The 23020-nt window shown below is 38.9% G+C and overlaps 1 protein-coding gene across 14 annotated transcripts in view; it reads left to right on the forward strand.

Moving 5' to 3' along the window:
* LCLAT1 (lysocardiolipin acyltransferase 1) overlaps positions 1–23020 on the forward strand; it is a 176641-nt gene that overhangs the window by 84035 nt on the left and 69586 nt on the right. For 13 of the 14 annotated variants that reach the window (XM_085307852.1, XM_085307841.1, XM_085307844.1 and 10 more), the window contains 2 exons: positions 9297–9465; positions 12116–12314. In XM_085307852.1, coding sequence (XP_085163978.1) covers positions 9301–9465; positions 12116–12314 — 364 coding nt within the window. In that variant the 5' untranslated portion in view covers positions 9297–9300. The remainder of the gene's footprint in view (positions 1–9296; positions 9466–12115; positions 12315–23020) is intronic. The other variant, XM_085307853.1, reaches the window with a different exon arrangement.

Genomic DNA, 23020 nt, shown 5'->3' on the forward strand with positions numbered 1-23020 from the left:
GGGTGAGCTGTGCAAACTGGGTTTGAAGCGTATTGTCCAAGCAGCCTTGAAAAAGCACAGCAGATCTTCACTACTTACTGTAAGGTGTTGAGGCAGAATTGTTGTTAGCTAGTAGTGTGGCAGTATTTTGTCAGCATCTGCTTTTTGGCCTTTTCATTTTTGAGTGATCCATGTTCACCAAAGCATAGGAGATGGAGAACAGGATTTCATGTCCAGAAATGAATCRAATACAGATTGTTTCCTCTGCTTCCAGTGGGAATGAGATGTTGGTATGTTTTCTGAAGAGCTACTTCATTTTTTCTCCTTTGCTTCTAAGTCTGCCAGGTAACCAGTTTATTGTTTCTGCTATGCTTACTTTGGAAAGCAGCCAACCTATAAGCATAATCCACTCAAAAATTACAATTTATTTGGCTTTTAAAGTTACTATAAGCATGTAATATTTGCTGAAGTGTAAGTATGCTTCAAAGTACAATGTATCCCTGATARAAAGGCAGCCCTGCAAAATTTCAAGTTCTCCAAAGTGTGGAATTTTCCAATTAAATGGCTAGAACATTTTTAACGTTGTTTATAATTCTTTTTCTTTTGATATTTGTCTTGGAAATGCATTAGAAAAAAGGCCTGAAGCAGTTGCTTAGACTCAAAGCTTTGGCAGTGTTGTATGCAATTGATAATAACAATTTGTCTTTATTACAAAAATAGTGACATAAATTTGTCTGTGGGCAGTGTTCTCCATCTCTTATGTAAGTACTATTTAGCCAGAATGACTTACTGGGTAGAAAAATGAAGATAAGTCTCTAGTTTTTCTTTTCAGTCCTTTAACAATTTCGGAATAGATAAAATCCATAATGTGATTTTGCCATTTGTTCTAAGTGGATCCTTGCTGACTTTAGTGAGTGATGACCTCATATGACCTACATAATTACAGTTCTACAGGTGGTGGCTCTCGTACCATAACAGATACTTTAAAACAAAAAATTGCTCGGGCATACTGTGCAAAGCTATATAGTAATATTACCCATCCAGAATGAAACGCACCTGTTACATGTAATGWATTAAAATCAATGGTATTATAAGTGGAAAAAAATGAATTATTATTTGAGTTAATTTATTCTGTTTTAGAACTGAGAGAAATTTTGTAAAGGGTAGTCATGGGCACAAATTTCTTGCTAAAAGTTTCTCCAAGTTGGGTACCTTCCTTATGTTTCTGAAAGTCTGCTTTTAGGTTTCTACCACTTCCCTTTTCATTTTTATAATTRTGCTCTTTGGAACAGTGTGAGTTAGGCTGTTTTCTGTCACACTGTTGTTACTCTAGTGGTGGTTGGTAGTTTTCATTGCTTGTTGAATAGACTGAATTGTTTGTACTTGTCTTCTATGTTTCTTGTGTGATGTTAACTCARTGAGAAAATTCTATCTTTATGATGGTAGAAAAGCCATTAAAAATCCCGTTAATGTGCCTTTGTACAGAAGGAAACTCTGTTACTGTTCTATAAGCAAATTGTAAGCAAGCAATGTATCTTGGAAATGGTGAATATAGCAAAGTTTTTAGATGCTTGGAAATTGAGCATTTTCTTTAATTGTGCATTCAGTATCTATCATAACGTGTATGAATAACTTGAGATGATTGTACTGTTTCCAAGGAGTCATTTTTGGTTTACTTCCTAATAGCAGAGATTTAAAGTAGTATACTGAACACTCTACTCATTTTGTGTTTGGCTACTTAACATGAAATACCTGATTTCTGTTCCACAACTGAGGATTTTAGTGTTAAACAGGTACCACTGAAACTATTAATGCCCCCCTCTAAGAATAGCTGTGTACTGAAGTGCTTGGGTACTCTAATGCAGGAAATAAAAAAATTCTTAATTCATTGATTAGTTTGTAGTATCTCCAATTACAAAATGGAACATTGATGTTTAATCTGGTTTTAGTCTTTTTCACTTGGCTTTGTTATTTATCAAAGTTGGTCAGCCTTTTGGCCTCCTGCGGAATTTCAAAACCTGAGGACTTAGGGTTGACAGCTGTCAACCACAAGTAGCTTTTTTTTCTAATGTAGGCTGGGCCTAGAGCTAACTTGCAGATTTTACATGCAAGTTTTGCATTATTTTCATGATGACATTTTGTAGCTGACCACTGTTCCATGTTTGTTGGAAGATCATGTTAGAGGACATCCTTATTCAGTGCTGAATAAGAATAAACTTCTGGTTTTGAAAAAAATTTAGGGGGGAGGAGATGAGGGGAGTACAGCAGCTGTTCTTCATTTGCTAAACCTCTTTTTAAAGCCCTCTTATAGGCAGAGCATGCATTTTACTGAGTGCTGGTTAATGCAGGCTTACGAGGCCACAGTAACTTGAAGGACAGTATAAAAATCAACTATATATGTGGAAAGCCATGAAGCAGCTATTTGAAATTATTTGTGTATATGTAACTTAATAAAAAATGAGGTAGCTTTCTTTTTTTTTTAAAAAAAAAAAAGCTCTTTCTTTGCATAGTTCTTGCTATAGCAGCTCAAATTGTCAGTTATACTAGATTATCTGAATACAGTAAAGAATAAAAACAAACTATTTCCTATAAATCACTTTTTTCTAGGAAGCAACTGTAGCTGTTTCATGACATCCTGTTCCAAATGATATTTAAATACCTTACCTGATGCTCTCATTCAAGGTTTATTGGCCTAATGGTTGACTGGAGCAGCAGTGGAAAGAGTAAACAAGACTGAAAAACTATCAGACCGGTTTGATGTCTGTACGCTGTCTGAATTATCTGCTTACAGTATCTATTTGCTTCACTGCAAAGAATCTCAGCCAGGTTTTTTTGCATTTGGAAAGATGCAATTACTTGGAAGAGCAAATTAAATATTCTGTTAAATCTTTGATTGAATTATAATAGCCAGATTAAGTCTTGGCAAATCAAAGAGATAATAAATTGTAAGGTGCAGCAGTAATCATATTTTATTGATATTATTTACGGAAATTACTCATTAAGTATTGTACTCTTTATTTTGTGCATGTGTAAGCTAATATCCATTGTACTGTTGGAGAGGGTCAAGGATGCAGTTCATGGAGATAATTATCTTTTATTGTCCTTTTTTCATGAAACTTTCATTAAGTCTGCTGGATGTTTTTAAATGCAACAGCTGAATAAAAGGTAAATAGTTTTAATGGTTRATTGCCTATTTCTTCACATACTTTTTCTGTGATGCTGATCTGTGCTGTAGTTGTATATTCCTTAAAATACTGAAGCACCAAGAGAAGGATTAGAAGTAAAATATAGTTTATAAAGTGGAAGCTGTGGAAACTATCAGCACATCTTGCTTGTGTTTTATGGGCTACTGATTAGAGTGGGTATCAGTGCAATCAGTAATTCAATTTCTTCTTGTCATAGCCTCCTGTGTAAGTTCTGCTCTTAATTTTAACTGAGAGACAAGTGAGAAATTATGTGGTCAAAGAGATGGGGTAAGTTGTAGATCTTGAAATGCAATTGAATTATCTATTAGTTTGTTACAAGCAATTTTCTTTTTAAAATATACCACTATATGTAAAACAGCTTTTTACTTTGAGTACAGGAGTTGGTAAAAATTGCCTTTGGAATCTTTCTTATATATTAACATCCTCCCACCCCCCCTCAAAAAAGGGGTGGAAAAAAAAGAGCGAGAGAGAGAGAAACACACAGGAACAGAAAAACCTAGTGATTGACATTGAATGTTTCAATGACTTGAAACATTCTGCTAGGAGGTGTCATTTCCACGGAGACTTTCTCTTGTCTGTTTAGTGTTTTGTCACTCTGCTCGTTTGATCACTGGTTTCCAAGACCCCTACATCGTTTGCCTTCCAAGCTGTTAAGGACTGTTCGACTGCCTGTTCTTCTCTCTAGACTTTTTTTTTTTTTTTCTTAACTGTCCTTAAAAACTAATGATCAAATAAAAGTCTAGGTCAAAAGCTTGATAGTGTTTCATGGACACCTGGGAAGTTGGCAGTCTTTGTTCCTGTCTTGACTACCTCCTTGAAGAAGTCCAGTTCAGTTCAACCAGAGGAAGGGTTTTAAAAAGTTGCTGTGCAAATTGTATTGTCTGTCTTGGAAAAATTATTTTTCAGAATGCAATATTGAATTGGGAATTGGAATTTCCAGCCCTCCTCTGTAGTTGATTGTGCTTAGAGGATACAGAACTAAATTGCTCAGTCAGTAACTGCTGGCTTTCTTGTGAAAACTGTTAGAGAAAAGGCATAATTGGCTCCCTGTGTGATTTTTCTGCTCCATTTTAATTGAAAATAACATTTACCTTTTCTACTGGCAATTGACTAAAAAGAATTAGACCAAATCCTAGTATTCCCTGTTCAGTTCATGAAGAATAATGAACATGCAGTTTTATTGCCTGTGGCTATTGAATAGAAACATACTGACCAACAATAATACAATGTTATTTTATTGGCACTAAAGAATTTATTTTTCCAGTGATGTAATAAAAACTGATTTGGTGACTGYGTAATACTAAATGCCTAAGTCTTTATAGTTGTCAGGTAGCTGGCTGTGTCAGATAATATTGCTTAATTTCATAGCTTAAGTCTTGTTTTACAGTGATCTAGGAAGGCAGTTAAGCTTAACCTGTTCCTACAAGAGCTTTGAATTACTAGGAACTCCCRAGGAAACGTGAAGCGTGTGGCAGCCTTGAATACTATGAAACTTCTAGACCTTTAATTTTAGAAGTAGAACCACCTTCTCATTTTTAATCAGATAATTTTATTTTGCATCCTTTGCACACTTCCAAACCATAGAAACAGTCATGATGAAAAACTAGTTTTGCTGTAGAGAACAGGCTCCTCATAGACTCTGTTTAAAAGTTTTGAAACTGTCATCATAACAAGCTGTGTGGTTTGTCTGTCATTCCAGCTGTACCTTGAATAAAAACATGTAGGTGATAAGTGAAACAAGCCAAAATCTGATCACAGGAAGATACTTCTGCAAAACTATGCAAAAACTTTGTTTGCTTAAGTATTGAAACCATTTCAAGAAAAGATTCTAATAAAGATGAAGTTTACAAAAATGCAACTGTTTTGGAAAGTAATTTGTCCTATCGTAGCCAAGAATTTTTAAAATTAACTGAAATGTAAAACAAAAATTATATTTTAAGAATTACTGTTTCCCGTTACCTGGAGACAGAAAATGTTTTCCTTCTGCTATGGCAACATGAACATGTGAACGTACAGTACCCCAATAACTTGGAGTTCTGCCACAAAATAGATGAAAAACTACAAGCCCAGTATGAGGGTGCTCTCTTTCTAACAGTTTGCATCTTTGAACCTGAATCGTAAAATAATTCTGACCATCTCCTCACAGCACTGGCCTACCCAGCAGATAGCTTTTGTGCATTTTAAAGCCCCTTTCCTTTATATATGCTAAAGCCAGTGTTGAGAGTGATTGCTGCAATAGGAAGAGGTGGTTGTCAACAGCAATAAAGGAAGAGTGTTGTAGTTGGAAAACGCTTAGGTTCTGTTACTTCCTATCCAATCCTGTAATTCATTTCTTATGCATCTCATCTTTCAGATGAATCAGCTCTGGGTTCTCTTTGTTTTGAGATTTTTCACATTTGTTTTTCACATTTTCACAAATGTTTCACATTTGTTTTCACTTTATAAGTTTTTGTTAACTGCACATTTCCTACCAGGTTTATTTATCGTGCTTTGAAGTTCTAAGCATGTATTTTTTGCATTGCTTTGTAGCCATTACTTTTCTTGCTGAGTGCAGAATCTGGAGTAGGAATAGCTGATTTATATGTATTTGAGTATACTTGGATTCCCAGCTAGGTGTTTGAGGGATWGAGAGGTGCAAAGGGATGCTAATACAGGCCGCTCCCTGTTACCCTGGTTACTAGGCATCCAAGTACTCCTCAGGTAACTGCAGATAAACCGAGTACAGCGGGACTTGTGGCAGCGTTGGGACGGCACCACGCACAGCCTCTCCTGGGCTGGCGGGACTCGCTGCCTGGGTCTTACCGCCAGCCGTGCAGGCGTCCCTTGCTGCCGCCCTTGGCGTCGCGGCGTTCGGGAGGGCRCGGCGGCTCGGCCATCGCGTGCAGCTGCTCCCTGCCCCAAACTCGCCGGGTATCGCAGCAGTGGCAAGAGGTAGGGAATTAGGAGAGTGCGTGCCCATGGCTCTGTACCCCCTGGGTCTAGCAAATGTGCGACACGCAGCCTGGCTCTGCAGCCTCCTCTCTCTCCCCTCCCTGCTCGAGGCACAGGCAGGGCACTGCTCCTGCTGACCTGCTTGCCGGCTGCGGGCACGTGCTGCCGGCAGCCAGCGCGCAGGACCTTGCAGGATGACTACTCATCCAGCACTGACGGTCAAGGAGAATAGATGCACGTTTCCCAGCTGACATGTGTAGGCAGATACGTTTTACATCATGTASCCTGTTGTCCAGGCTGTAATTCTGTCACATGAAGCCACAAACAAATGAGTGTGTGGGCAGTTTCACCTTGTTGCTAAAACGATCCCGTGGAGCGGTAAATTCAGCAGGCCAGCTGAATGGTTATTTTCTGCTGGTGAGCTCTGCCTGCTGCAGGTTTCTCATTTTATAATTCTGCTTACCTTCGTAAGAAAGAGTTGTTTTTCTTATCCTCCTGCCTATTTCCATGGGATGTGCTTTATTGTGATGAAGGTGATATTCAGAATGGCAAGCGTATCTGTTCTTCTAGATACATACATGTATAGGTATACATCCACATATATAGAAAGCAATAAGCAAAATTTATAGGATGAGTCATTTTAAAATTGTGACTGTGAAAAGGATAGATGGTATCAATTAAAAACACCGAGTAMCTTTTCAGTTTATATATAAACGCTGTGGTGTTTAACCCAGTGGAACATAGTATCTCTTACGTAAGTATACACTGTAATCTCAAAATGCTTYTGAGGTGCAGGCTGAAGAAGAGAAACTTCTGAATTTCCTTAGGTCTTTACTATAGCTCAGATACCTTCATCCRGGGGGAAAATACAGAAAACTTCTTTAGTTTTTAAGAATATTTAACTCTGTTCTGTAACTTGARGGAAGAACAAATGTAAACTGAAAAGCTCAACCTGTACGTAGTTGATCAAGATAGCTTTCCTGAGAGTTGAAGCACAGTTCCCAACCAGGAAGAGCTGTTTGGGAAGTGACACCTGGCGGCTTCTGCTGTCGTTTACCCTGGGTTACTAGTGATGCTGGTGTGTAGCTTTTTGACCTGGGCAGAGTGCCTCTGCGTTGCCGCCTGGAGCCCGGGCACCTGGCAGGCATCGCGCTGCCTGACGTGGTGACCACCAGCTCTGAGCAGCCATGGGAAGAACCAGAGCTGCTGGCTGTAGCTGAACAAACTGTACGCTGTTCCTCTTTGTGGGATTTACGCRTCTGAAAGCTGTCCTTTAGGTGTTTCCAGTTGTTTTGCTTTGTTTGTTCCTCAAAAATATTCATGTTCCTGATTAGATCAAGCACATTGAATTTTAATCCTCTGTGGTCCCAGGCCTCTAGAGCTGACATGTTGGGAGAAGTTCTTTTCTTCCATCCTTGCTACAATTAATGCTCCTTTTTGCCCTTTGCCGCAAAGCTTCTGTTTGTGTCCTTCTCTGGCTTTTTTCCTTTTCCTCTGCTACTTTTATTTAAGACTTGCCCCACACAGGTTTGCAGTAGCAAACATAAGAATGCATTTGGAGGATTGCTTATCCACGGCAGTGCTCCTCCAGGATCCTTCAGAATGTTAAAATTGATCCTGCTTAGTGTGTGCTTATGTGCCCAGTTGGTTGGTTGGTTCCTGGTGTTGGCCAGAAAGAGAGACTCTGCACTTCAGGATGTAAATAATGTGTATCTGAGTTCACACTTGGTTATATTAAAATCTTTCTTGTGTAACTATTGGCGAACATTTGCATTTAGTGGGTTTTCTTTTTTGCTATGCTGGAGAATTCAGGCTAAATACAGCTTTCTGTATCCTTTTTACATTAAAAAAACAAACAAACAAAAAAACCCCCAACCTTTTGTAGCCTCTTCTCTTGCCCTTTCTCTAAATACATATAGTTTAGGACATTGTTCAAATCTAAAAGTACACCAAAATCAAGCTACTTTCCAGTTTCTTGTTAGCTTAAAGTAGCAGAAGGAAGGTCATATGCTAGCAACACTATCACTGCCATTTCTTGACTTTGGAATACTTTACTGTGAGACCTTTATTGCTATGGACTACGGTACAAAAATACACGAGATAAATCGTGTATGTTACAGTACACAAAGTTTAATGGATTACTTTTCCACTGCTCATTTTAAAATTAAAAACACCAACTTCCTGTTTTTCTTGTCCTGAAGTCCTGTCTATCTGAGTTCTTATAATTTCTAAAATAGCCTGTCAAAAGAGGAATTCAGTGAAGTGACTGAAAAGTGAATTCTACTTAACCTTTTATTTTATAAACAATTGGCTGAGACCTAAATAGCTGTAAACAGTCTATTTTTAGGCTCTAATTTAGAGAATTGATATTTCCACATTTGCTTTGTCATAGCTGGTAGTAGTCGCTAAACTGTAAAAGCTTTTTCAAGTCTAGACTACTGTCTTAAAAACTAAAGACTGGATTTTGGTGGAATACACTGGAAAATAGCTGATAAGGGCAGTTGAAGTACAACAAAGTTCTAGAAGTCCCAAATTCTCTCAGCCAGAGTGAGCTGGGAAGTTTCTGAGGCTGCTCATCTGTCCTCTTGTGATGAAAAGGGAAATAGTGCTGGAAATGGCAGGTGTGATTCTTCTGATGGTCATGCAAGGTGTGAATGGTCCCGCAGGACAGCATGCACAGTCTTTGCTAGACAGGGAGGAAACGTTACTGGAGCACTGCACTTAACAAGAAGAAAGTGGAGGAATGGAAAAACAAATTTTCTTATCTTCAGAATATGCCAACATTAGTACTTCAGGAAAGTCAGAGATAATGGATGAAAAGTTTAATATAGCAGGTACTCTTTTATAACTGTTTTGTAGCTTCATGCTGTAAAAATAGCTTTCTGAGCATTTTAGAATGGAACTACATATTGTAATAAGTGGAGGAAATTATGATGTAGCTAGTACTTTTATGACCCCTTTAATATCCCAATGTGCCTTACAAATTACGGTGTTTGTGTAGTTGTTCTCTAACTGCTGCTAGTAAGGTGGARTATTTTGGTTACTTTTACTGTCTTCATGCACTGGCAACCATGAGGAAAAAGGAAGAATATTACATCCAACTGAACCTGTGGATTTGAGGAGTTCTGTAATTACTTGTGGCTTATCTCTCTCTAACATAATGCTAACTTTCTTTTTCAGAGCCATGGTGTCATGGAAAGGGATATACTTTCTACTTGCACTATTCTTGGGAAGCTTTTTTGGAAGTATTTTCATGCTCAGTCCTTTTCTACCTTTAATGGTTATCTCACCGGCCTGGTATCGCTGGATCACTGATTGCGTTGTGGCCACTTGGCTCACGCTCCCAGTGGTAAGTTGCAGTTTGAGCCAAGTTATGCCAACTGTTGTTTATCCTAGGACTTAGTTTGCTTACTAACACTTAGGATTCTTTTTTWAAAAAAAGATTTTTATGCTTTTGTTGAGTAGACTCTGACATTCATACTTTCAGTGGGGACTTTCAGTTTTAGCTCGGTGTTGCTGAAGGTCTGTGCACCTGTCTGCAGTTTCCCTCTTCTCCCACTTTTTGTGTGTTAGCTAATGCCACGTCTTAACAGAAGTCCTGAAAAGGCTTTTTCATGACTTCTCTATCCAATGTCAGTTGGATGCTGAGCAGAGGAGGGTGGGTGAAGCACTAGTTAGCAGGAAGGGGTTTTTTTGTTTTGTTTTATTATTATTTTTTTAGTAGTGGAGTTTCCTAAATGAGTTGTCCTAGAAATGCCTACTTTTTACTGTGCTCCATCTGTCTAATTAAGAAAATTATTCAGTCTAGTATGCTGTTGCAGACCTTTGCTGTTCTCTTATTTAATCTTCTTAGAATTTACTCCTTGTAGTTGAATTAGAGACAAAATTTCAGGACAAGAAGAACCACCTCTTGTAGAGGTGAAATCTTCTTCATTTATACTGCATCATTATTATAACTACGGCAGTCTGGAAATGAACAGCAAACCTTTTCCCTGAATTATTCCTGAGGAAAATTGGTACGAATAGGATCTGATCATCTTTTTGTCTTTAGTTCTCTAAAAATCAAGAGACTGTTCCTGTAGGTCTTTTAAAGATCTGCTTATATTTTCTGTAATTAAATGCTATATTGATGCTCACAAATAAGTACTTTCAGATACATCAAATAATTCCAGCTTCCTCTGTTTTAAATGGATCTGAGCTATTTCATGTTTTAAAATTTTTGTCCTTTTCACCATTGCTAAATGCAATGAAATTAAGAGGGAAGAAATAATTACCAACAAAGAGAATATAGGGATCATTATTTCTTGCCATGATGAAATTTAGCTGAGTACTGATAGTATCAGAAGATCAACCCTTTCTCTGTTTGTCTCCTGATTTTTCTAAAATTGCAAACTCCTCAAAATGGAGTTCTGGCCTTTTATTTGATTAACTGCCTGGCTTTATAGCTTTGGATTATCACAATGATTTTGTGGTAGCATTTGCAGTCCAGAAGTTTAATTTCAGTCTACACTGGGACTAAACCAAAATAATTTGAATATTTTTCTGAAAAAGAATCCGTCTTAAAAGAAACTCAGGGTTTTAGGTTAAAAAAAAAATAGGTCTGTGTGGTTTTTCACCCAACCTTTCTCAGTCTCAGGCCTTGTCAGAGTTGGTTTTCCATCCTAACACAACTCTGTTCTTGGTCAGGAAAAGCAGGCACTTGTGTCTCCAAAGGATAAATTAATGTGAACTGGTGGGACTCCCAGCAGAGAAGCTGTGCCTCTGTAGATTTAAGAAACTTCCATCTTCCTCRCTCCTCTGACACGTTATTTCCCTTCTAGCAGAGTCAGGGGAATGGGGTTAGTAGTTGTGTCCTTAACTGCTTCAGTTTATAGTCCAGCTTGTTTTGGCATTTAGAGTATGTAGAACAGGAGATCTGTTCACTGATTTGTTTAACTAGATATTAAAAACGTAATAAGATTCTTACTAAACTATCCCCAAATCAGCTGCTACTCTCTTTTCTGAGGTGAAACCTCTTCCATTTTGAGCTGTATGACCTCTTCTGCTTTTGCAGTGGTTTGTGGTTGTTCTTGAGTAGCTACGCTTTTGCCAGAGTTAGAGGAGCTGGATTAACAAGAGCATCACTGTTTGGCACATACAGCACTACTCATTCTGAGGTCTCAGGTAATAGATAGATAGTTGTGGGACTGTCAGTCCGATCTTATAGGTGACTTAGCTTAAACTGAGAAATTTGTGCTCTTTAAGGTTCTGTGGCACAGAGGTGGCAGAAGGATGAACAGAATAGAAATTTCTTCTGCTTCTCAGGGCTCTTTTAAAATGGCTGAACTTTGCTCTTTTTTTATTTTTTCCTAGGACGAGAAGGGAGAAGAAAAGTTAATGGGCAAATGCTAAATGCTTACATTTTCTGTTTCAAGGCCAAATGTTAAGTTTACCCCTCTAGATGCTTGTCAGTCCAATCACATTTTGGTCCCTTATTCTTCTATGATAACAGGCTGGGTCTGGCAGTCATAAMTTTAGGGCCCTAAATCATTCTTTTAGGTAATTTCTGTTGACTGCCCCTGTTTTCTGGAATTTTGTACCTTTCTTCTGTGTTCTAGAGTAGGTATCAAATGGTGCCAGGCACTACCATTCAATCATCCATATTTTTTMATTATTTACCTCATCCAGTTCCTTTGCTGTGGCATTCCCATATTTTTATTCACACTTGATAGCGTTCTGGAAAAAATGGGTCACGTGAAGTTTCATACCAGACACTTTGGTCATAAAAGAGATTTTTAAGAAGCACCATTTAATTGTTGTTTTTCCTTTCATTAAAGCAAACAGCTGACTGTTATTGTGGRAAAACTGGCCTTTTTATTAGAAAACAGTGAGAAGTTTGTTTACCAGTGACAATGTGTGTGAATAAATGAAATGATTGCATTGAAATTAACTTTTTTTTGCTAATAGGCTGTTGCTTCTCTTCTGAGAGKAAAGTTGTTATACTTAAGTATTATTTCTAGGCCTTGCTGGAGATGGTGTTTGGTGCCAAGGTTGTTGTCACTGGTGATGGATTTGTTCCTGGAGAAAGGAGTGTCATTATCATGAACCATCGCACRCGAATGGACTGGATGTTCCTGTGGAACTGCCTGCTGCGATACAGCTACCTCAGACTTGAAAAAATCTGTCTCAAATCCAGTCTCAAAAGCATTCCAGGATTTGGTAGGTCACTACATTCTTTAATTGTGAAAGAAATGTTAAAAAAATTCTCTTGCCCAGCACTATTCCTATCGTTTACATACTCTTCCTAAGTTTACATACTCTTTTATTATTTACAAAAAAAAGAAAAAAATAATGTAAAATATAAGTGGAATACTGAGATGTTAACCCATAAGTCTCTTAGAGGACATCTGGACTGCATGTTTAAACATTTTGTTTTAAAGATATTACATGTGCTACTGTTGCGTATATAACCATATTGTCTTTTTACTTACTGAAAATATTTTTCAAAATTATGAAAAACAATTTTAAAAGTCTTTTTGAAGTTATTTTCACCATWATATTTTTAGTAATTTTTAACCCCTTGCTGCAAACACTCTTATCAGGCTTCTGTCTTCATTATCCGTTACCCTCCTATTGAGGAGACTGGGAGGCAGCAAAAAAAAAARCCCTGCAGACAATTACGCAGTTAATAGTTCATTTTAATAATTGTAGTTTTAAACTGAGCTTGATTGCCAAGAATATGCTGTACAGGATATAAAATAATCAGTATTTATTGTGACGTAGACTGAGAACAGATCTGAGTTGCATATATGCAGAAAAACTGTTTCAGATGGATCAAAAACTGTTGCAGAAGTGGTTTCTGAATAAATAGGAAGACTTATTTGATATAAAAGCATCTCTTTGCATTTTGTTTATCTCTTAGATTTATTTGCTGTTTTGTACAAAACTAGCTTGGACAGGATCTGCGTCAACTTTATGATGTTGAAAGAGTAACCGTATTTATGGTTCTCTTTTGTCAGGCCATTTATCTAATCAGATAATTTTGGCAAGATTCCATAAGGAGGAACTCTGATATGTTGTGCTGTTATTACATTCACTTGCTTGAGGTTTTATTCCTCTAAATAAGAATTGCAACTAGGTAAGGTATATTTTTGCTCACATTCAAATCTTGTGGTCAGTCTTACTTGAACAGAGACATTAAATGTGTTATCTTCATAATGCAGCAAAGGTGGTTTGGAATCTTTGAATCAATTGMGTATGTAATTTTTAACGAAATGTTGGAAGATGGAATCTAGGAGCATGGTCTGGAGGATTCATAGGTTAATTGCTTCCTAMGTAGTATGTATTTTTGTAACAAAACATTTTTGTGTATGCTTGGTTAGTATTAGAATGCCCTAAACAAAAGTTGAAGGTCAGCTTCAGAAGCTTGGATCTTATAAATACTCAGTACAATTTTGCTGCTGAAAGGGACTCAAATGTTGTTTAGAAGCTGAATTTTTCAGTCCACACTTCAGTGCATAAACTTAGCACATAAAGATTTGAATGGGTTCAGGCAGGTATAGCTGTGGCTGGTTAATGTTACTAGCCCCTAATGACGTTCTTACTCATGGCCTGAGATAGTAGCTTAAGCCAGTAATGAAATTCTGGGCTCATACTCTGCAGTATGGACTGTGATTGTAGAGGTGGCACAGACATACATTTATTTCTGTTGTTCCTGTTACAGGGTGGCAGTTTCTGGCAGTGAAGTGGAACTGTGATGTTATAAACTGCTATAGTTATATATACCAGATCCCTAAATATCTTCCAAAAAAATATGGCATTTGGATACTTAAAAAATAAGCTATAATACATAACTTTGCTATCTAATGACATGAGATTAGCAGCTTACTAATTACAGGAGAGGAATTTGGTTAAACTGTCCTTAAGCCAGGCTGTTATTTGGTAATTTTAAAATTGTTAATGCTCAGCTTCGATTCTAACACAGTGCCTCTAAAAAGAGGCTTTGGAAACATAARCCTCCTTGTTTAGTCAGCCTGTGTCTGAGTGCCAGAACCATGCAAAAATAAAAGTATTCTCTATAGCCTCGTAATTAGGGGACAGTTGGAAAACGAGACTCTTGTCTTAAATGAAGGTGGACAGAGGAAAATTTCATTGTGAATACATTTGAAGTTTGATGGGGCAGTAACAGGGTAGGAAATAGTGTCCATGGAGGATAACCCTGAGTCTATTCAGGAAAAGCAAAATTTCTGCTTGTCTCTAATGGCCCTGCTGTGTTGTGTGATAGACCTTTAGCAGATATTTGCAGGATTTTATTGTTATTTGTTAAACAGTTCTGAAGTTTTTACGTAAAAGCTTTGTCCATATTATAAACTTTTAAAGGCCAGAAGATAATTTGAAAATCAGCTGGATGGTTTTAGTGCACTGCAGATACTGTTAATTTTTATGTTGAACACCAGAGTATAATATTTCTGGAAACTGGAATAACTGCTTTCATCGTGTCTTTCAGTTTCATATTTTCATATATTTATATGAATCACCTGTAGCTGATCAAATGTATAGATCAGCAGAAGTATTGATGTATCGGCTAAATGCAACTTCTAACAAACTTTTATGTAATGGTTAATCTTGCTTCAAGTTTGAGAAAAATATTAGATGAATTCACAGCCTTAATTTCTCTGATCCTTTGAAGGATATTTTTTCAAGCATTTCATTTAAAATTATGTGTAATAAAAGATTGATAATGTAACCTTTTAATTTCCATGTTTCTGAACACCTTATAGGTAATARGCATTGTACCTATGTTGTCATAAGTACTGCCCCAGTTGTGTAAAAGTAGGTCTGTGAGAGATTGTACTGATCCCTGTGGTATGGTAGGGGAAGGGCAAAACTTGGAATGGAAGTAACTCCAAAGTCCTTGCCACCTTCTTTACAGGTGAAAAGCTTAAGGGTATAAGACTAGGTATTGCAAATAGACAATTATTTTCAATTTAGGCTTAAATAAAGTCACAGAAGACAGTGCCTCAGTGAGAAGTGTCGAATCACCTATCTAGTTCTTAAGTTATTAATTCTTAGCATTCCAGCGTATCAAAAAACTTTAAATTGATTAAGCCTATTAAAAAAAAGAGAGAGAGAGAGAGAGAGAGAAACCTGCAGAGGATCCTTTCTTCCTGGAATCATAGCTTTGGCGTGAGGAATAGTGTGCAGAACAGTTCTCAATGCAGTATTAAATTTCAGTAATCTCGATTTCAGAAATAATCTTGCAGCGTTTCAGCCCAACTTGCCGAAGTTGGAGTCTCAGGGGAGCCCTGCTCTGCTCTTCAGCTGTTGCTGTAGTTTCTTGCAGGACATCAGCAGAACCCCCCAGCCCTTTTGCGGGGTTGGGTTTYAGGGAGAATTTCTCATATCATTGACAGTTTGCCGCATAGTCAGACCAGATAGGACTTTTCTAAAGCACTTGTTATAGACATGTACAGCTTATATTATCATCTGTTCTCAAATAAAAATGAACAGCATAGGAAGTGGTACAGGTTATTATGCAGTTGTATTCGGYATATGCTACAGAATACAAACTGCTGTGTTAAGTACCAAGGAAAATATGCAGTAGTGTCCGATGTCTGATTATCTAATGCCTAGAATTTACTTGCATCTTTTTTTTTATTTTTCTCTTGAAAGCTTTGTTTATAAAAGTCTTGTCATGGTATGAACCAGTAAGGTTTCTCTGGAAATAGCAATGTGTTTTAATAATTGACAATTTGTGTGTGTTAATTGTTTTAAACGGGATTTTAATAACTGATGGACTTGCAGTAATACCTAGATTTTAGGGAAGCAGTTGACACTGTCTCAACAGCTATCTGAAAAATAAATTAAAATGTGGGTTTCATTTGAGAAAATTAAAAATGAGAAAAATGCCAACCCCTTTGGTTATCCTCTGTCATCGGCGTAAGGCTGATACAGGAGATAATATTCATATTCATAAGGCTCATACAGGAGATAATATGCCTAATGCAGATGGAAAAGATAAATAGCACAGCAGTTCAATTCACAAATGTAAAGTAGGTAGATGCTGCAGGCAGTGTTGATGGACCTGTCCTGGGAGACTTGCCGTTTTGAAGAAGGCTCTCAGAGACTGCTGAAACCTGGGAATTATGATTGGAGCTGACTGGGAAGGGGAAAAGTGGGGTGGGAACAGGTCAGGAGAGGACAAGCTGATAAAAGGCGAAAGAGGAGAATAAGCAAAGCTAGCAAACCTAGAGCAATTAGGAGCAAAGTTAACTGAGTAAACGGTGCAGATCTTGATCTTTGTATTCAAGGATAGATGTACAAGAGGTAGGAGCTCACTGGCTGTTTTTCACGTGAGTGCCTGCTGCAGAGCTCTGGGCTCTCCGGAGCTCAGCTCGGGTTTGGCCCTTGCTGTACTGGGRGGAAGAGCAAGGGCTCCAGCTCTATTTCACCACTGGGCTTTGCCYCACCAGTGTTTTACTGCGTGTCAGTTGATCCGTTATAACTGTCCATGTGTGCAAGCTTAACCCGAAGCAAATTTAAAGTAATTTGAGTCGTCTTAGTTTTCAACGAAGCAGGGCAAAGCAATTCAAATTAGGCTGCGTTTGCCATGGGCTAAGAGCATGCACACTGACAGTTATGATGGATCAGCTACCTTGAGGTAAAATACAGGTGTAGCTAAGCCTAGAAAATTTTACCACTTAACTCAATTGGCATATGGTTAAAGCGGCGCACTGCGGGGAATCTGTATGCATTTGTAGTGGCCTGAAAGCACTTCTGCTGCCACAGCTACTTCTGTAGATGGGAATATAAATACTGCTGCGCATAAAGTGCCTTTGTTCAGGTTATAGTTGGATCTGCATTAAAATTCCTATCAATAGAGTATATTGGCTTAAAAATTAAAAGTGTAACCTACTGAACTTTCTAGGATAACTTATGTCTCAAGTATCTTTGTTATGATAAAATAGGCTGAAATGAGAGTTTTGAGGAGCTGTGACATTTTGTCTGTGAGCAATTCAATTATGAGCTGCCAGACTTAATTACCTTAGAGTTGTTATCCTAGATGATTTTTAAAGTGGAAGTTGAAAAATATGCTCTGTAATGGAAAGCACAATTGTTACTGTAACATTTGTTCATGTTGGAGGCAGATATGCAAGTCTTTCTTGAAAAAGAGCTTCTAGTAAATATGTSTGAGGGAAGGATTATACTTTGAAGCAAAAGGCAGCTTTATTTGCCTGTAACTATGCATGGTTTTTTGGGAAAAAATAGAGTGCTTCCCAGCTTGGCTCTTTTTTTTGTTGGATTCTCCATAAAACACACAGGAAGGTTTTTAGATGTATACTACTGGAATTCTCCAATCTCTGTCAGAAAAAGAATATATACTAACCTATCTTCCATGAAAGGTTTCCTTATCCTTCCTATATAACTAGGATTCCAGTCTCTTTCTATCCCTCTCACCTCCCCCAAAAAACGCCTCARAAGTGTGAGATCAAATTATAACCGTTCTCCCCATTTTACAAATGACAAGTGATGAGGAGAGTAGTTACTCTGCGCATAACAAATACAGCAGAAGTAGGACTGTGGCTTTTSCTAACATAAATTCCTCTGTTTTTATCACTGTATTATGCTGCATCTGTAGGATCTTCAAACCTTCAGGCCAGGTTACTCSTGAATGAGGGTTTTCTCCGTCCTTTATGGCCAGCTCTGCCATGGTGTCCCTCAGCCTGAGCCTGCAGGCTGAGAACCTCCTCCTGGGGGGACCATGGGGCAGAGGTGCAGCCAGGGCCACCGATCCTCTGCTGCTGCCTCTTTAGGCAGTGAGTCCCCAGTCTTTYTTTTTTTTTTTTTACTCTGTTTTCACAGTCCTCCCATGAGGAAATGGTCTGAAGAGGAAGCATGCCAAAGGAAAAGGTATTGAGCTGTTAAGAGAAAGATTGGAATCTCACCATGTCTGATTTGCACTAAAGGTGGTGCATCCATGAGAGAGATTTGCACTGTCTTTTTCAGATATATTTATTCAGCTCTTGGCATTTTAGTTGTGCCTGTCTCCTCTCCCCCACGATATAACAGCCACAAGTTGTTTCCTTTCCACCCTTGGAAATTCTGGAATGATGTCATTTTTTTCAGGTAAATATAGGCAAGACTCATCCTTTCTAATACTTAGATTTTCATGCAATGTCTCATTGTATTAATGTGTTTTAAAATGCAGCTTTCCTGGTATCCTAGAGATTTAAATTTTTGCTTCAGTTTGCTTTAGTTTTAAGTCATGCTATGTGTTCTTGAGTTTATATTGTATGTCAAATCAAATTTTAAGTCATATTTACAGATTGATTTTATACTGAATAGACTTAATGTTTTTTTAACAGTATTTGTAGCATTCTAGTGCAAAGACTAGAATACAATGGTAGTTATAAGTCATCTGAGCATGGAGTGTCCAAATAAGATTTTTCTGATCCATAATTAAGGAGAATATTGAAAGAAGCCTTTTCATGAGTATGGTATGCCTCTGCTAAAGTGTTTTATATACCTATACAATAATACTATTGTCACAGTCTTTTCCTGTATACTTTCAAACAGTTTTGTTTGTGAATTGGCTGAGAAATACCTGTTCTTCAATAGAATGTCTTTCTGGAAGGTCTCACAGTTAAATTTTTGCAGTTAAGACATAGGCTACTGGATTTGGCAGCTCTGTGACACTTTGTAGCTTTGTCTCTCTGAGAAGTAAACTATATTATAAAYATTGTTTGAAGTTTCTGATTATATTATATATAAATACCAAGTTAAAGCAGCAGTTTCTAATAGCATATGCTRTATTTTCCCCCAAGAGGAAAGGGACTATAGAAAGTATAAATATGTGAATGTGACTTACATAAATACAAGAATTATAGTATTTTGGACGATGGACAATAACTAAGGGGAAGTCAAAAGTAAAACTGATCAGAGCAAAATTGGGATCTTCTTAAGCTGCCTGAAAGTTCAATCTTCTTAACATTGCTCCTTGCTCCCTTGAATTATTTCTTTACTACAACGGTTTAAGTTTCACATACGTGGGAAAAGATGACTACTCTGTCCAAGTAAAAAGTAGACTATGCTGTGTATAYGTGTATAAAACACATAGTCCAAACAAACTGAATGTGACCATAAAAATAATATAAAAGCAGATACAGGTTAAAGTGATGTTCTGAGTCTGATAGGGCAAGGAAATAATGAAAGCATACAGATGTCAGATAGATACCTAACAAGAYTGAGTGAGCTGCTTCATTATAAAACTAGGGAATAGCTACTGTGAATCTGCGTTTATTCATTTTTATTTCTTGGCTAGTTGTTTAGTGTTAATTTGCTGAAGGAATGGACCAGATTAGATAGTAGTAGTTCCATTCATTATACCCCTATTAACTATATTATTAGAGATGAACGTGGTAAAAAAAACATTAGCTGGGAGTAGAGAGCGTGCTTTACAAGTTTATTTCAAGGAACATTTATTTAATTATATTCCTAGTTTGTGTGCTTAAACCATGGCATTAAATTTTAAAAATATTTAGTTTTTTAATTTGATTTGGGTAATTAAGCATAAAACTATCCAGAAGAAACAGTAAAATGAATAACTTGAATTCACTTACCAAAAATCTATTTAGTACTCTGTACTGATCAAATCTTGAAGTGTGTACATAGTAGCTTTGGCTCCTGTGACATGCACTAACATCTTTTCACTATCTACAAATCTTTAAAACAAAGAGTATTCAGYATTATGTGATAGTTACCTTGTAAATATTTTATGCAGTGAAACATTTTGAAYAACAAGCTGTTGCTGGACACAATTTAATTGTATGCAGAGGGATCGCGCACTTCCAAATGATTTCCCGTATTAAGTCTAGATGTTTGTAACACTGTTGCCTCAAGAGCTCTGATCTGGACAAGGTCCCTGCTGAGTACAGACACACAGAGTAATGGCTTTATTTTTGGCCCAGTGGATTTTTGATATGAAAAAACAGTGACTAACAAAATAGAAGAAAAGAGGGAGGATGAATGAGTATAATAAAGAGATCCCACGGTTAGACCTTTTAGTTTGCTACTTGTTTTTGTAGTTGACTCATTTATCAGATTTTTTTTTCTTTCCAGTGGTTTAGTATTGCTAGTTAYTCTGGTACTTTGCTATAGGAAATGCACAGATACTTTTTTTTTTTTGATACATGTATGCTTGCTTTCTGTATCAGCCATAATGTTTCTATAATAGCGATCATAGAATCTTAGAATCATAGAATCAGTAAGGTTGGAAGGGACCTCTGGAGATCATCTAGTCTCTGCTMAGCAGGGTCACCTAGAGCATGTCAGACGGGGTTGCATCCAGGTGGGCCTTGAAKATCTCCAGAGAAGGAGACTACACAACCTCTCTSGGCARSCTGTKCCAGTGCTCCGTCACTCTCACAKGGAAGAAATTCCCCCTCACGGTCAGGCGGAACTTCCTCTGGTTCARTTTTTGCCCATTTCTTCTTCTCTTGACACATGGGACAACGGAAACGAATTTGTCCCCGTCCCCTTGACACCCTCCCTTCAGGTACTTATACACTTTAAGATCCCCCCTCAGTSTTCTCTTCCCCAGGCTAAACAGGCCCAGCTCTTGCAGCCGTTCCTCATAGGACAGGTGCTCCAGCCCTCTCATCATCCTCGTAGCCCCATGCTGGACTCTCTCCAATAGCTCCATGTCTCTCTTGTACTGGGGAGCCCCCAACTGGACACAGTACTTGAGATGAGGCCTCCTCAGGGCTGAGTAGAGGGGCAGGACCAACTCCCTCCACCTGCTGGCAACACTCTTCCCAATGCACCCCAGGAGACCATGGGCCTCCTTGGCCACAAGGGCACATTGCTGGCTCATGGTCAACTTGTCATCCACCAGCACCCCCACGTCCTTCTCTGCAGAGCTGCCCTCCAGAAGGTCAGCCCCCAGCTTGTACTAGAGCCTGGGGTTATTCCTCCCTAGGTGCAGGACTCTGCACTCGCCCTTGTTGAACCTCAGGAGGTTCCTCTCCGCCCAGCTCTCCAACCTGTCCAGGTCTCTCTGAATGGCAGCACAGCCCTCAGGTGGATCAGCCACTCCTCCCACCTTGGTATCCTCAGCAAACTTGCTGAGGAGGCACTCTGTCCCCTCATCCAGGTCATTGATTGATAAGTGGAACAGGATGGGACCCAGTCCTGAGCCCTGGGAGATACCACTAGCCACAGGCCTCCAACTGGACTCCACACCACTGATGACGACCCTCTGAGCTCTGCCTTTCAGCCAGTTCTCAATCCACCTCACTGTCCCMTCCTCTAACCCACACTTCCTGAGTTTCTCTAGGAGGATGTTATGAGAGACAGTGTCAAAAGCTTTGCTGAAGTCAAGGTACACAACGTCCACTGCTCTCCCCTCAKCTACCCAGCCAGTCACTTCATCAKAGAAGGCTATCAGACTGGTTAAGCAGGATTTCCCCTTGGTGAATCTATGCTGGCTACTCCTGATCACCACCTTCTCCTCCATATGCCTGGAGATGTCATCCARAAGGAGCTGTTCCATCCCCTTTCCAGGCATGGAGGTGAGGCTGACCTGCCTGTAGGACCCTGCCTTGCCCTTCTTGAAGACTGGAGTGACACTGGCTTTCTTCCAGTCCTCAGGCACCTCTCCAGKTCTCCATGACTTTTCAAAGATGATGGAGAGTGGCCTGGCAACAACATCTGCCAGCTCCTTCAGCACTCATGGGTGCATCCCATCTGGGCCCATGGATTTGTGGATGTCTGGYCTGCCCAGAAGGTCTSTAATCCTATCCTCCTCAACCAAAGGAAAGTCTTCCTTTCTCCAGACTTTCTCCCTCACCCTCACATCCAGGCTCCGGGATTCTTGAGGGCTGCCCTTAGCAGTGAAGACTGAAGYAAAGGCRGCATTCAGTAATTCTGCCTTCTCTGTATCCCYTGTCACCAGGRCCCYYRCCCCATTCASTAGCRGGCCCACRTTYTCCCTAGTCCTCCTYTTGCTGCTGATGTATTTGAAGAAGCCCTTYCTGTTGTCCTTAATATCCCTTGCCAGACTCAATTCCAGCTGGGCYTTAGCCTTCCTTGCCACATCTCTACATACTCTGGCTGCATTCCTGTAATTCTCCCAACTAGCCTGTCCCCTCTTCCACATTCTCTGTACTTTCTTCTTCTGTCTGAATTTGGCCAGGAGCTCCTTGCTCACCCATGCAGCTCTTCTGCCCCTTTTGCTGGGCTTCTTACTCATAGGGATGCACAGCTCTTGAGCTTGGAGGAAGTGATGTTTGAATATTAGCCAGCTGTCCTGGACCCCCCGCCCCCTAGGGCCTTAACCCATGAGATTCCTGCAAGTAGGTCTCCGAAGAGCCTGAAGTCCACTCTCCTGAAGTCCAGCATTGCAATCCTGCTTGTTGCCTYACTTCTTTCCTGCAGGATCCTGAACTCCATCATCTCACGGTCACTGCAGCCAAGGCTGCCCCCAACCTTCACATCTCTAACCAGTCCCTCTCTGTTGGGAAGGGCAAGGTCCAGCAGGACACCCTTCCTCGTAGGCTCCTCCACCATTTGTGACAAGAAGTTATCACAAAAAAAAATTATTGAGATAGGTACAGAAATGTACATAAAACTGTGTAACAAAACCAAAGAAAGGTTTTTTGCACAACCCATCTCTGTCTCCTTTCTCGTCACTGCCACCTCTATCCTTACTATCTGCTTACTCCCAAATTACCTTTGCAATGAAAACAAGCTTTAGAAATTTCAGTTTCAAGTATAATTTTCTTTTAAAGCATTTTGGAATGGGGAAATAGAGATGCAGGGTTTTGGAATCTARAAAGCCTTATGCTTACAACTAACATTTTTAATACAGTGCTGCAAATACTTGAACTGCATAGGCTATGATTTGCTTTATCTCCAAGTCAGCAAGG

Source organism: Rhea americana, unplaced genomic scaffold, assembly GCF_003343005.1.
Source record: "Rhea americana isolate MKP2758 unplaced genomic scaffold, rheAme1 scaffold_265, whole genome shotgun sequence".
Lineage (NCBI taxonomy): Eukaryota > Metazoa > Chordata > Aves > Rheiformes > Rheidae > Rhea > Rhea americana.